The following is a 14546-nucleotide window of genomic DNA, read 5'->3' as shown; positions in this document are numbered from 1 at the left end:
TGAAGTGTACAATTATCAAAAACCAAAGCAAGGTGTCAAGTTGAGTGACGGAAGGCAAGAGTGCTGCACAATGCCACGCGTGATCATTCCAGCATGTGGCCCACATTTGTAGAGCCTGGAAGCCTTCTCAAGCTACTTAGCAATTTTCATGCGGAACAGCCAGCCAGCATGCAAACTTGCACACTGTCCCAAGACGTGCAAAGACTCACTGGCACTGCTGCCGATAGACCGGTGCAGGAAGTGCTGCATGCGTGGACCAAGGGCACCAAACAGGTGAGGAGGCAAGCCCCTGGCTTCTAGCAGGGCTGAAAACAGAGCAGCATCAGAGCATTCATCAGTACTGCGTTGGAAAGTGCCAAAACATATCTTCTTTTTTGAAATAAAAAGCTTTCATCTAAAGCATTACAAGATACACATATGAACATATCATTCCATACTGTTTCATACTTAGCAGGCAAGCTTTGCAAGTAGTCTGATAATGGAAGTGTAACTCCGCACATTGCACAGTACATTTTTTATATGTGATGTTTTCTGTGAAACAACTGCTGCATACATCACAACTACAAGCTGTAGGCGTAAGGTCAAGTCAAGTTTTGTGTTATTTGCGCTTTTTTATGCTTCCACTATGTGAAGTACCGTCGATCATGGATATGTCAAACTCGAAGAGGATTGTGCAATAGTTTGACATATCAATAATTGGAAGTATAAAATACAATAAAAACCTGTTAACTCGAAGCTGGAAAAGATTCAGATAAGCAGAGTGTAGAGATAAGCAAAATCACAAGAAATATTAATCAGGAAGTGGACTCCAGAAAAGCTGCAAAACAAGTAGCCTAAGAATATCTGTAACTGAAATAAATGCACTTGAAGTTTCAAACAAACGTAGCTTTTGCTCAAGTGAATCTACAGCAAGACAAATGGAACCGTTTTCGAAGCTCAATGTTTTGTAAGAATAGCCATACTAAATGTGTGACTGTGTGGCATTTTTTCATTCGGTAGAATTGACCATGTTACTGAATGAAGGCTCTGAGTGTAACTAGCCTTTCAAGTCATCTTCACCTGACAATGGCTGTGGAACTTAGGATCAGAGAGCCAGTGATAGATATGCAGCTGCTAGGTGCTTTCCAGAATTGTACTTTTGTACGATACCTCGATTACTTCTGCAGCCAGATGTTGTGCCAGCCCAAGGGGCCTAGTGAACGGAGCTCATGATGAGGTTTTCTTAATGAAGGGGGGGTATGATAGATATTTTTACGAACTATCGTGACAATATGATAATAGAGTGAACACGCAATATGCTTGGTTGCAGGTCCGAGGTGCCGACGCGGGAAATGCCTAGCCGCAGATACAAGGACTCGACGCTCAATGTGCTTAGTCACGCAGTTTGAGGTGCTGACGTGCGAAATGCCTAGCCGCGCAGTCCGAGGAGTCGACACTCGATGTGCTTATTCGTGCAGTCTGAGGTGCCCACGCGCGAAATGCCTAGACGCGGGCTCGAGGTGTCAACACTCGATGCGCTTATTCGTGCAGTCCGAGGTGCCTATGTGGGAAATGCTTTGACGCGGGCTCGAGGAGTTGACACTCGATGCTCTTGTTCGCGCAGTCCGAGGTGCCGACATGCGAAATGCCTAGACGCGGGCTCCTGGAGTCGACGCTTGATGTACTTAATCACGCAGTCAGAGGCGCCGAGGCACAACATGCTTAGGTGAGGGACCGAGATGTCCGCGCGCGTTGTGCTTGATCGATAAGTCAGAGAGTCCTATGCGCAAAATACTTAGCCGCAGTACGAGGATTGCATGCGCGATGTGCTTGGTCCCGAATTCTGAAACACCGAGTGCTGAAAGGCCGAGCCGCATGTCCGAGGATTCCATACGCGAATCTTGGTCGCGATGTCCGCGTCGCCGGTGCTCGGAATGCTTTGCCGTGGGTCTGTGACATCCACAAACGTAGGGATCGGCCATGCTACCACAATGTCCGCCAGTCCGCGTAGCACCCGTTTTCACACGTCACGATTACGGCAAGTGGAGACTTCCAGGCTCGCAAGGTGCAAAAAACGGAGCAGACGACGCAAGCACCGGACCAATGGCGAACCGCGCAGGAGCCACATGGCGGGCGCAGCCAATCGCAGACTCCGGCACGACCTTCAATCATTTGCTTTTTGCGGGCTTGTTTCTGTATCGAGGAAATAGCTGAAGCAGCAAATTTGAAGACTGAGAAATGCGCTTTCCAACGAGACCAAGATGGCGGCGCTCGGTTGCGCTGTTCCAGAGATATTGTGGCTTGAAAAATGTTCTTTCTTGACTTCCGCGAAATTTTTCACCACCTTGGCTGATAAAACGAATTGTTTAGAGCACTTCTGTGTGCTTTATATGGATGATATTTCGGAATCAGATAGAAAAAGAGAAAAAGAAACTGAAAATGTGATTTTCGAAAAATCTTATTTTTTGGCCATTTTTCGCGATGCGAAACCTGCGTCCCCCCTTAACACCACACAATACACTGACCAAAATACCACAAAAAAAAAAAATAGATGGCCGTTTTTTTTTCAAAATCTAGCATGATATATAGACATAAAAAGTATGCTTTGATTAAGCATCACGAGCTTATTGCGAAGTGAAACTGCTTGGTCTGCACAAAATCTCAGAGCTAAAACGAGATAAAATTCTTAGCCCGGTTTAAAATCCTTGAAGCAGCCTCCGTTCCTGGCCATGCCAAACTTCCCGTGGAGGAGCATTACCAATGACTCGTTTGACATTCTATTTCGAAGGCCGGTTTTAATGAACGAGACCTGGCTAAACACTCGTTCGACGGCGGCGTTTGATACGGGCAGTGATAGCAAAGACAGAGGAGGGTTTGAAGTTGTGCAGGGAACGGATGGCTGTGGGGCAATGGAAGAGGATATGTTCTATGTTGGCGATGTAGCAGGGGCAATTTGGGGAGGAAGGGTCCGAGCTAATTACCATGTAGGCGCCGTGTGGCAGGCAGAAAATTCGTCAAATTTCGGTAAGGTTTAGCCCGGAGTTTACCCTCCATTCTGGCGCCGAGGTCACCCGCGGTGCACCGTCAATGGGAGCTAGAAGCATCTAACGCTTAAAACGTAGGGCGCCGAAAGCTCACATGTGGAGACAGTAACAGTATGTTTGCTGGCGCGCGTGCGCGGGTAGCATTAGTTCGCAGATGGAGACATGTTTCCAGAGGCCAGCTTTCTTAATTAAAATTATCAAAAGGCCGCGATCCTTGATCTTCTGACATGCATGTGTGTTCTCTCACAAAGAACTTGCAAATTTTGATTTTGTAGCAGACACGCTCAATTTCTTTAACCTGCTGTCTGCATTTTGATTCCAGCGTGCTTTTCATTTGTGCTTAACTATTTTTACTTTTCTTTTACACAAGAAAAAGATGTAGCCCAAGAATAGCCACATACCAAAAGGAAAATTCTAACGCCAACTCGAACAAAAAAAAGCCCGATTTGGCTATTAATAGCCTAATCTGGCAACCCTGGTTGCGCTCAGACTATCAGTGACACAATGTCTACAAGAAGACAAATCAAGCAGCACAAACATCTACAGTTGAGCATCCCATACCCAGAGCAACTAAGGCATAAGATCACGCAGTGATTGTGTCATTGATACTTCCTTGTGGAATGTGTATTGCACCCAGAATCCTTTAATGTTCTTGCAAGCAGCATGGTGATCTGCTTTTGGCAGAACTGAATAGCCGTAATTTGCACAAGGAATGTTTTTCTAGCGAACTCAACATACATGCTCTTTGCTCATTTTTGCCTCATGACGTATACTGTTCTTCAGATGCCATGTCTTGCTTAGCAATATCTGCCGAAATAGCGCAGTTTCATCGGCATAGAATGTTTTTGACAGGGCGAGAAGTCATTGCAGCTCGCTAGTAGTAGAAGCGCACTTGGAGGGAGTTGCACAGTGCACTATTCACTATACAGTCAAACCTCGATACAAAGAATCACGCAGGACCGTCGAAACTCATTTGTTATTTAGAAATATTGTAATGAAAAACATGAGGTTATAAGCCAGTGGACAAACCTAGGAATGAAAATGGCAGTAGACGTGTGTGCAGACAAGCATACTCTCAAATAAAAATATTTCACTCACTTCAAAGCTGCTTTATTTGAAGAAATTAGCGATTTTTTTCTGGTACGTGCAGCACGCACGACCGATTAGGAATGCGTCTACATCTTCCACTTTACCCGCCGTGGTTGCTCAGTGTCTTTGGTGTTGGGCTGCTGAGCACGAGGTCTCAGGATCAAATCCCGGCAACGATGGCAGCATTTTGATGAGGGCGAAATGTAAAAACAACCGTGTACTTAGATTTAGGTGCACGTAAAAGAACCCCAGGTGGTAGAAATTTCCGGAGTCCTCCACTACGGAGTGCCTCATAATCAGAAAGTGGTTTTGGCACGTAAAACCCCATAATTTTTTTAATCTTCCACTTTGCGCAATACCTCATTGGGCATGTCATTACAGTGAGCTATGAAAGTGCTGACTTTGTCCATGTGCACTAAAACATCAATGTTCGACACGATCTCATCTTCTGTGTTCAGTGACCCACAGTAGTCTTTCTTTGGGTCGTCAACGTCACTGGAGACATCCGAACGCAGTTAATAATCTCTTCGATTGTCAGGTCCACCACCATAAGTGCTGCGCTGCCACTCTCTACGTACCGTATTTACACGATTGCAACTTGACCCATTTTTTTTTATTTGAAAATCTGAAGTGGGGGGATCGACTTACAAGCGAAACCAAAACATGACACCGGCAAAAAAAAAAAAAAAAAAGGAGAAGAAAAAACAAGACCAATGGGAATTACAACATGGTTACAATTTTATGTTTGCTCTATGGCCCTACCCGTAGCTTTTTGGTATCCCGCGTGTTCGCTTTTCGGAAGGGTTTTTCAACATTTTTGAGAGGTTTACAGTGCACAAAACACTCATGGGGGGGTATCAATAGTTGATGGAAGCGCCGCTGTTCCATTCGCAGCGGCACCCTCAGAATGGCGGCGCTTGTGAGAGTATCGGAACTTCATGGAAGAGCAGACACCGCTCACGTGTTTCTTTTTTCCTGTAGCTTTTAGCTTTCTCTATGCTCTTAGTTTAATCAAAGGCATTGGTTTGACACGTTTGACTTGACTGCCGGCTACGTGTTACTTCCATGCTTCCTCAGTCATCATGAGTGCTCCATCATGAGTACTCGTTCACAGCAGTGTTCAAGAGGGCTGCCATCCTTTAGGCCGAAGAAACAAATCACTGCGCAGCGGGCCGCAAGGTCGGTGTTTCTGAACGGGTGGTGCGAGAGTGGCGACTGCAGCGAAGCGAAATTTTCACCTGTGACGGCAAGTGCCGTCACAGGTGAAGTCTGGACGCTTTCTGGAGCTGTAGGCCACGCTTGCGGCATGTGTCGCTGAAATGCGTGATTGGTCCTTGCCCGTGAAGTGTGACATGGTCATGAAACAAGCCCGGATCTTCACCTTTTAAGGACCTGCTCCGCCATGAGTACGAGTGGCTGGTGGCAGAAGACCGCAAACTTACGCCAACCGGACCTGTCAAAAGAACCTCCCTGACGGCTGCGTATGGTTGGGTGCATTCGGCATGGGCTGCTGTTCAACAAGATATTGTGGTGCGGTTGTTTGCCAAATGTGGAATTTCACTGGACGATTACGTGCTGTGGGACCATAGCAGCGATGACGATGTGAAGATGAGTAGCCCAGTGACCACGTCAGCTACTAATAAATTTTCGTTATAGAATACGCCCACGGGTATGCTCTTTTTTTTTTCTGTCACACACGATATGGGGGGGGAGGGTCCACTTACATTCGAGCCGACCTACAATCGTGGCAGCCGTTGAAGAAAGACGGCAGGCAGCAGTTCTGTGGACCGAGGTTGCGGGTTTCCTGGGTTGTTGTCGGTCACCTCCAGGTCATCTTCAAGCTGAACAGGCGCTTTCACAAGCCCTGCGTTTCACTAGCAGTTGCTAATGGTGGACGCCTTCAAGTTCCACCAAGCTCCTGTGAGCATTTCCACTGCCTGACGAATATTGATTACAGTCGGCTGCTTTAGGCGAAGGTTGATAATCAACCGCTGCAAAAGGCGCTTAAGAAATTCTGCTTTCACACTTTCTATAATGCCCTGGTCAAGGGGTTGCATCAAGGATGTGTTGTTTGACGGCAGAAACTCCAAGCGCACATGCGTCAAGCGAACATTCACTATGTGAGCAGAGCAGTTGTCAACAACGAATAGAATTCTTCGGTCATCCCTCCTCATATAGTCATGGAGTTTGATGAGCCACTCTGAAAAGAGTTCTCTGGTCATCCAGGCTCGTTTGTTGGCGCAGTACTCATACGGTAACAACATGACATTTTTCATGCAGCAAGGCTTCACGTACTTGCCAATGATGAGCAGTTTTAATTTTCTTCATGCCTGTTGCATTGCAGCAGAGCAGGACTGTTGCATGAAGATGCGACTTCTTCTCTCCTTTGCACTGCTGCCCCTTAAGTACATCGTCCGGTCTGGCAGCAGCTGATAAAAACATGCGGTCTCATCCGCGTTGAAAATATCATCTTCAGAGTACGATTCAGCCACATCTCGAAAACAATCATTGTACCAGGAATCCGCGCCTTCTCTGTCAGCAGCTTTTTCCTCGCCTGAGACTACCTGCCAAGTTATTCCATTCCTTTGGCGGAAATGAAAAAGCCAAACCCCACTGCTGTCGCACCCAGTTACTTCAAGTGCATCAGCGAATTCGAGGGCTTTTTCTTGGAGCAATGAGCCAGACACGGGATCGTTTTGCAGTCTGGCATGTGTGAACTACATGAGAACAGCTTGGCCCACAGTTTGAAAGTTTCCCAGTCGCAGCCATTTCCTTGTAGCAGCGAGTTGAGATTCCCAGTGAAGCTTGACAATCTTGTCTCGGTCTTTCAAAATGGTCACGACCGTTGATGGGGCAATTCCACGCTATCTGCACACGTCGATTTGCTTTTTCCCTGCGTCAGTTTCTTTCACTACATCCAATTTGTCCTGCAGTGAAAACAGCTTTCACTTCTTGGGGCCATCGCTAGCTGCATTCAACGTTGGATCTCGCGCGAACATCGCCAAACCTTTGTGGTGAAGTTCTTGGTGAAGTATGTGGTGAAGCAGTTGGCACTCGACATTGTAATGATGATAGCTACTGTGAAATGGTGATGATAGCTAGTGCACTCGCGGTTTCTGTTTCACGCGAGAGTTGCGGTGCTGTTACTTCTAGCCGAATTCATAATACTGATGTTCCACGGTTATAAAGGGGAAAATAAACTATGTGCATTATTCTTAAATATGCACTGTATATTAATTCATCGTTCTGAAATATTTTTACGTTAAAAATATAGGCAATCTGGCGGGGATTTTTTAAATATTCGTAAATTTGAGAAATTCGTTAATGTGGGGTTTGTAGTAATGAGATTTGACTAGTATATCAAATGTGCTAGTGATTGAGAGTTTGACACAATACACAAATCGCACAACAGAGCTACATAAAAGACAACAGTGCTAAAATTTAGCTTGGGATTTCCAAGGGCATGTTACGGTTGTTCAGCATAGACAGCAAGTAACATGTCTGCATGTGATATATCCTGCATCGACTCAAATATGTTTTGGCCATTAGCGCAAACAGTGTGCCGTGGTTGCTCTGGTGCATCTCTGCTTGCTCGCTGGTAAATAGGTTCAGATCTGCGACATCTCCCATATAGTTATGTCACATTTTGCAACATAAAGGTACAACACAATGTTACCCCGAACTATATAACATGTACACTATCTTGTTAATACGGATTTCATAGGACTGGACAAAATGTCCAAATTTACCAAATGCCAAATTATCAGGTGGACTAAGAAAACCATAGTACACAAATAGTGCAACAAGCTAGAGCACGGCACGGGCCTGGGCTGACCCAAAAGGCCAGACTCTGACCAGAATCAGACCTGCTCATTAAAGGGCCCCTCACCAGGTCTGGCTATTTTGAGCTGACAAGCGCAGAGCATACATTGCGTGATAACGATCGTGTCTGCAAAGTATTACACCGCTACGCGCGGCGGAAAGATTTGAAATTTCAAACCGAATGGCGTTTTTCCTTCTCCTCGCGGCCGCCGCGCCCCAGGAAACATGCGCCACGTGGAAGGACGGAAAGCTGCGTGAATATCTCGCCGAATACAGACCGGAAGACATCTTCAATGCAGATGGGACTGCACTCTTCTATTGGCTTCTACCAGAGAAGACCCTGACATTCAAGGACGACGACTGTGCTGGGGGCAAACGCAGCAAGGAGAGAGTGTCGGTGCTGATCGCGGAAAACATGACTGGTATGGAACGATGTCGGTTACTTGTGATCGGGAAAGCCGCGAAGCCGAGATGTTTTAAAGGCGTGAAGACGCTGCCTGTGGACTATGAGGCGAACAAAAAAGCGTGGATGACGGCCGAAATCTTCAAGAGCTGGATAAGCAAATTGGACCGCAAATTTGCTGCTTCGAACCGCAAGGTGTTCCTTGTCGATCACTGCAGTGCTCACGTGAATGTGCCAGCCTTGAGTGCAATACGCCTCGCATTTTTGCCTGCAAACACAACGGCTGTTTTGCAGCCAATGGACCAAGGCATCATCAAGAATGTTAAAGTCCTGTATAGGCGGCACCTCCTCGAGCGCATGATTTTGTGTATGGATAGCTCCACAAAGTACGAGGTGAGCCTGCTTAGTGCCATCCACATGTTGGCGCGAGCATGGGATCGTGTGAAGCAAGAAACAATCGCAAACTGCTTCAGGGCTTGTGGTTTTGTGGCAGCTTCTTCGGAGGATACCTCTGAAATTTCAGCGGAGGAAGCGTCAACAAGCGAGCTTGACGGCACTGATTTTGGTGATGCTCTCGGGGACGTCAATTTTGAAGATTACGTCGCCGTAGACAAGGCGGTCGAAACGTGCGGTGCGCTGACGGATAGCGAAATTGTAGAGATTATTCGGCCCCAGGAAGCGACCCAGGAAAGCGACGATGACATTGAAGGCGAGCCGCAACCTAAGGCTGCCGATGTAGCTGCGGGCCTTGCTCTTGCGGAGCGCTTCTTTGCCACTGAAGGTAACGCGGAAGAAGCGTTCCGCCACATCTACAGCCTGCAGAACTTTCTTTCAGCAGCCCGATTCGGCAAGAAGAAGCAAAGCAAGATGACCGACTATTTTTCTTAGAGAAAATACTCGATTTCGCCACAAATAAAGTGCTGTTTTTTGTGTTTTGTGCTTAATTGGAAGTTTGTTTAATTCGAAGTTTTTTGCGGTCCCCGTGAACTTCGTATTAACGGGAGTCGACTGTATAGATAATTTCTTTCCCAGTGAGCTGGCCAACAACTAACGATCAATCGCAGTGTTGCTGGTGGGTTTGATACCAGTGCAATGGCCATAGTAGAATAACTTATCCTTTCCTTGATCATAATGAAATCATAATGAAAGCAGTGCTTCCTGCAACCAATGAAGTCCTGAAACCATGCAATTTTGAAAGCCTACATACAGCCAACATGATGCCTTGGACAAAACTAAACACAAAAAAGCAACAAAACGTTCTCGTCATTGCTATATGGTTCCCACCGATATCTAAGTGCAACAATATGAACTTCACCGCTTCACTTTGCCTAGATGCTAGCGCCACAAATGCCACGTTAGCATCACACATTTGAGATGCTGTGTACATGGTGTGCTCCAGGCGTCACCTGGATTAACCGATGCTCAGCCAGATACGTCCAAATTAACAAGCTTGGTGCCATTAAATAATGCATACACTTGTCGGGACCAGAGGGCAGGTCCAAATCATCCAATTTTCCAAATTAATGTGGATCAAATTAATGAGATTATATAGTACCTACATCTTTCATATGTACTGCACTATTCTCTGGCCGCGAATGTTAGCAGTGAAGGAAGTCTCCAGTCCTTGCAGCATGGCCGGCTATGTATAAAATGGGGCATAATAAAACCTCACAAAGCACTCAGGGTGGCAGGGCGAGCAATGAAGTGTTGCAATTTCCAATCATACACTGCTTCCCAAGTGCTTTCTAGCAAAGGATTCAAGCCCAGTCACACAACATTCCAGTAAGATGAGCACTAGCACTTACCTTGCAATCTTCCCATCTCGTTGTCATCAGATTCGCTGTCTGCAGTGCCTGAACTGTTACCAACTCTACTGGCAGCTGAAAAACAAAAGACAGACCTCACTAATAACTTCCGTTTTCTGCTGCTTCACAGAAATCATTTTACAAATAAAATTGTTGACGACGCAGCTACAGGAAAAAAAATGAACTGTTACTTCCATGTGCTTAAAATAATGCCTGCACAAAGAATACAAACCTGCAACACAAGGTAAGATGTACATCGGGAGTTTCAAACATGTTGCTGGATGTACAAATGGAGCTCTTGTCAGCATAGGACACTTAAGTTAACGAAGAACTTGGGCAACTTTTTTCTTTGCCTTGATTAGCAAGAAAATGGCCTGTGGGGAGCTATCAATGCACCATGTCAAGTATATGGTGTAAGGTCAGTTATAAATCCGAGACCGCAGATTTGCAATAATGACTGTCACACCAATCCACACACAATTAAGTTGAAAAATTAATATTATATTATGGGATATGTGCCAAAACCACTGTACGAGTATGAGACACAGTAGTAGGAAACTCCGGATTTGTTTTCATCACCTGCGGTTCTGTAACCTGCGCTTACCGTATTTACACGATTGTAAGTCGACCCCTTTTTTAAAATTTGAAAGTCTGAAGTTGGGGGGTCGACTTACAATCGAAACCAAAACATGGCCCCGCCAAAAAAAAAGCGATACCAACGAGAGCTACAACGTAGTTACAATTTTATGTTTGCTCTATGGTCCTACCCGTATCTTTTCGTTATCCCGCGTGTTTTTTCGCTTTTCGGAAGGGTTTTTCAACATTTTTGAGTCTTACAGTGCATGCAACACTCATAGGGGTGTCGATAGTTGATGGAAGCGCCACTGTTCCCATTTGCGGCGGCACCCTTAGAACGGCGGCGCTTGCGGGGAGTATCGGTAGTTCATGGAAGAGCAGACACCGTTCGCGGGTTTCTCTTTCTCTGTTTAAAGGCATTGGCATTGGTTTGACCAACTTTTTGACGCGCTCCACTTGACTGCCGGCTACGTGCTACTTCTATGATTCCCCAGTCGTCATGAGTGCTGCAGGCCCACTAATCTTTCGGCACTTGTTCACAGCAGCGTTCAAGAGGGCTGCCATCCTTTACGCCGAAGAAACAAATCAGTGCGCAGCGGGCCGCAATTTCGATGTTTCTAAACGGGTGGTGCGAGAGTGGCGACTGCAGCGAAGCGAAATTTTCACCCTGTGGCGGCAAGTGAGAAATTTCCCACGTGCCGAAGTCTGGACGCTTTCCGGAGCTGTAGGCTAAGCTTGCGGCAGCGTCGCTGAAATGCGTGATCGGTCCCTGCCAGTGAAGTGTGACGTAGTCATGAAACAAGCCCGGACCTTCGGCTTAATTTTAAGGTTCTGCTCCGCCGTGAGTACGAGTGGCTGGCGGCAGAAGACTGCGAAATTACGCCAACCGGACCTGTCAAAAGAGCCTCCCTGACGGCTGCGTGTGGTTGGGTGCATTTGGCGTGGGCTGCTGTTCTGCAAGATGTCCTGGTGCGGTCGTTTGCCAAATCTGAAATTTCGCTAGACCACGACGCGCTGTGGGACCGCAGCAACGATGACGATGGCAGCACTAGTGAAGACGAGTAGTCCAGTGACCATGTCAGCTACTAATAAATTTTCGTTATCGAATGCGCCCTCGGTTTTTTTTTTTTTTTTTTTTTTCGGGCAAGCGATATGGGGGGGTCGACTTACATTCGAGTCGACTTACAATCGTGTAAATACGGTAAATCTAAGTATGCAGATGAACGTTCTTCCATTTTGCCCCTATCGAAATGCAGCCAGTGTGGCCGGGATGGAATGTGGCTGCGACCTTGAGCTCAACAGCTCTGCCATAGCTACTTAGATACCGCTGCGGGTTCTACCTGCGCAGGTAGCAGTGGTCTCAAAATTATCTGACACTGGGCCGTACCCAGTTCACACAGCTTCTCAGGGGTTGCACCACTAGGCATGTGGTGCCCTTTTCTTGTCCCTTTTCTACTCCCCCTCCCCTCCTTTGTTAGTGCTTGCCTGCAATGTACAGAAATTCTTGCCAACCAGTTGGCACATACGAGAGGGCACCGCAGTTGACCCTGCCTGCCGATAGGTCAGTGCAGTCAATGCAATTCAAGGACAGCACGGTTTGAAAAACTGCCTGCTACGCAAGCGCAGGCGAGGGTTTCCTTTTGTGTATGTCTTCCTTGGCATTATATTGTCACGAAGAGACAAATGAAGATGCACCCGGCATCAGCGAGACGGAAAGCTGTACAACATGGCATACACAAAACTCAAGCCGGCGTCCTCAGCCTCTACTACTACTACTTCTTCAGCGCCCACCTCTTGCTGAGCGCGTTCCAGTCACTTCTTTCTCTGCGCTGGCGCGTTACACCTAGCGGCATTATTCCCCCGCCAAAAGAAAAGCATCGACCCCGATGCTTACTAAACTACGATGCTTACTAAAAGAAAGTGGAAGTGTGGAAGTCGTATGACATCGAGTTGGCGCTGCCTTAACGCGCGAAATACGGTTTGAGGCGAATAACCTGCACTATCTCCGAGTGGGGCTCTCGACGCTGAGGCGACGTGGCACCGTCGGGAATGACCTCATAGTTCACTTCACTAACGCGGCGTATCACTTTGTAGGGTCCAAAGTATTTACTAAGCAGCTTCTCAGATAAGCCCTGGCGACGGATTGGAGTCCACACCCAGACTTGGTCACCTGGCTGGTACTCAACTTGCCGATGTTGAAGGTTGTAGCGTCGTGCGTCTGTACTGTGCTGCTCTGTGATGTGTATGCGCGCAAGTTGACGAGCTTCCTCTGCGTGTTGAGTAAGTTGCTCGGCGTCGAAAGTAAGTGATGCGTCGGTGTCGTGTGGGAGCATTGCGTCTAGCGTGGTCTGGACCTCGTGCCCGCAGACGAGATGGAACGGTGTGAATTGTGTTGTTTCCTGAATGGCGGTGTTGTACGCGAATGTAACGTATGGCAGGACTTGATCCCATGTTTTATGCTGGACGTCTACATACATGAACAGCACGTCAGCAATGGTCTTGTTTAACCGTTCCGTCAGTCCGTTGGTCTGCGGATGATAGGCAGTGGCCTTGCGATGCTGCGTGCAGCTCAACTCGAATATGTCCTCTATCAGTTGGGCTGTAAAGGCAGTTCCTCTGTCAGTGATGACGTATGATAGGGCACCATGTCTGAGGACTATCTGATCGATGAAGAACTGGGCAACTTCGTAGGCCGTGGCACGTTGTACAGCTTTCGTCTCAGCGTAGCGTGTTAGATAGTCTGTGGCGACTATAATCCACTTGTTTCCGCAGGCTGACAAGGGAAAGGGTCCCAAAAGATGCATGCCGATTTCATCAAACGAAGTGCTAGGTGGTGCGATGGGTCGGAGTAACCCCCCGGGTATCAAAGACGGCCATTTCCTACGTTGACACTCACGGCAGCTTTGCACGTAACGCTTCACCGTGGTAGAAAGTCTGGGCCAGTAGTACGTCTGGCGTACTCTTGCAAGAGTACGTGAAAATCTCAAGTGTCCAGACGTGGGTTCATCATGGCAGGCTAGCAGGATGTCATCACGGAGGGCAGCAGGTACGACCAATAGATACTCTGTCGCTGGCACTCGAGTTTTTCTTGTAGAGGACACCCTTTCGGAGGCAGAAGGTCGATAGATTGCGAGAAATGTGCCGTGGAATTGTAACATTCTTGCCTTCAAGGTGATCGGTGAGAGGTCGTATTTCGGCGTCCTCGCGCCGTTGTTCAGGGGTGGCGAGTGTGAGGGGAGGGTGGGGGTGGGGAGCCTAATTTTGTAAGTGTGCTATTATCACTTTGAAATATCTGTGTGCTGGTTATTCCACCGCCAATATTAGTATTTTTCTGGCACAAGGACTGCCATGTCTACCTCATTATGTAAAGGAACCCCAAGGATTGGGCAAGTCAGGAGAAGTGGGTAGCAGCCCAGTTGGAGGAGAAAGAGGAAGTGCACTAATTAATAAGGCAACGCATCTGGGAATCTTGCTGGTCGCATGTGGCCCACATGTTCGAGACCCCTGCTCTCTAGGCCATACAAAGCTTTTGCTTCCTTTAAAGGAACACTAAGGTAGAATTTTAGGCAGTATTGGCAAATCACACTTCTTAAATGCCAGAAATTGTGAGCAGTCTTGGTAAGCCAGAAAAGATGCAAAAACGTAAGACAGGCTTGAAGTTCCCATGCTAGCTCCTTGAGACGTCTAAATATTTGGGCAGCGTCTATTCAGGACCAGTTAAATATCTTATACGCAAACAAGAATAATTACACTGCATTCTAAAGGAACTGAAGATTTAGCCCATTAAGACCTCTTCTCTGAACGAAAGTTGTCCCAAAAGTATGAAAG

General features: G+C 47.1%; 1 protein-coding gene across 4 annotated transcripts in view; it reads right to left on the bottom strand.

Annotated features, from left to right (window-relative positions):
- The window catches only part of ctrip (E3 ubiquitin-protein ligase ctrip), a 149989-nt gene that overhangs the window by 122741 nt on the left and 12702 nt on the right, over nucleotides 1–14546 (bottom strand). For all 4 annotated transcript variants that reach the window (XM_075681177.1, XM_075681176.1, XM_075681179.1 and 1 more), the window contains exons 6-7: nucleotides 10143–10217; nucleotides 210–305 (exon numbers count right to left, since the gene is read on the bottom strand). In XM_075681177.1, coding sequence (XP_075537292.1) covers nucleotides 210–305; nucleotides 10143–10217 — 171 coding nt within the window. The remainder of the gene's footprint in view (nucleotides 1–209; nucleotides 306–10142; nucleotides 10218–14546) is intronic.

This window comes from Dermacentor variabilis, chromosome 2 (assembly GCF_050947875.1).
Source record: "Dermacentor variabilis isolate Ectoservices chromosome 2, ASM5094787v1, whole genome shotgun sequence".
In the NCBI taxonomy this organism is placed as follows: Eukaryota; Metazoa; Arthropoda; class Arachnida; order Ixodida; family Ixodidae; genus Dermacentor; species Dermacentor variabilis.
Note: the sequence above shows the minus strand (reverse complement) of the source record. Positions and strands in the feature narration are given on the sequence as shown.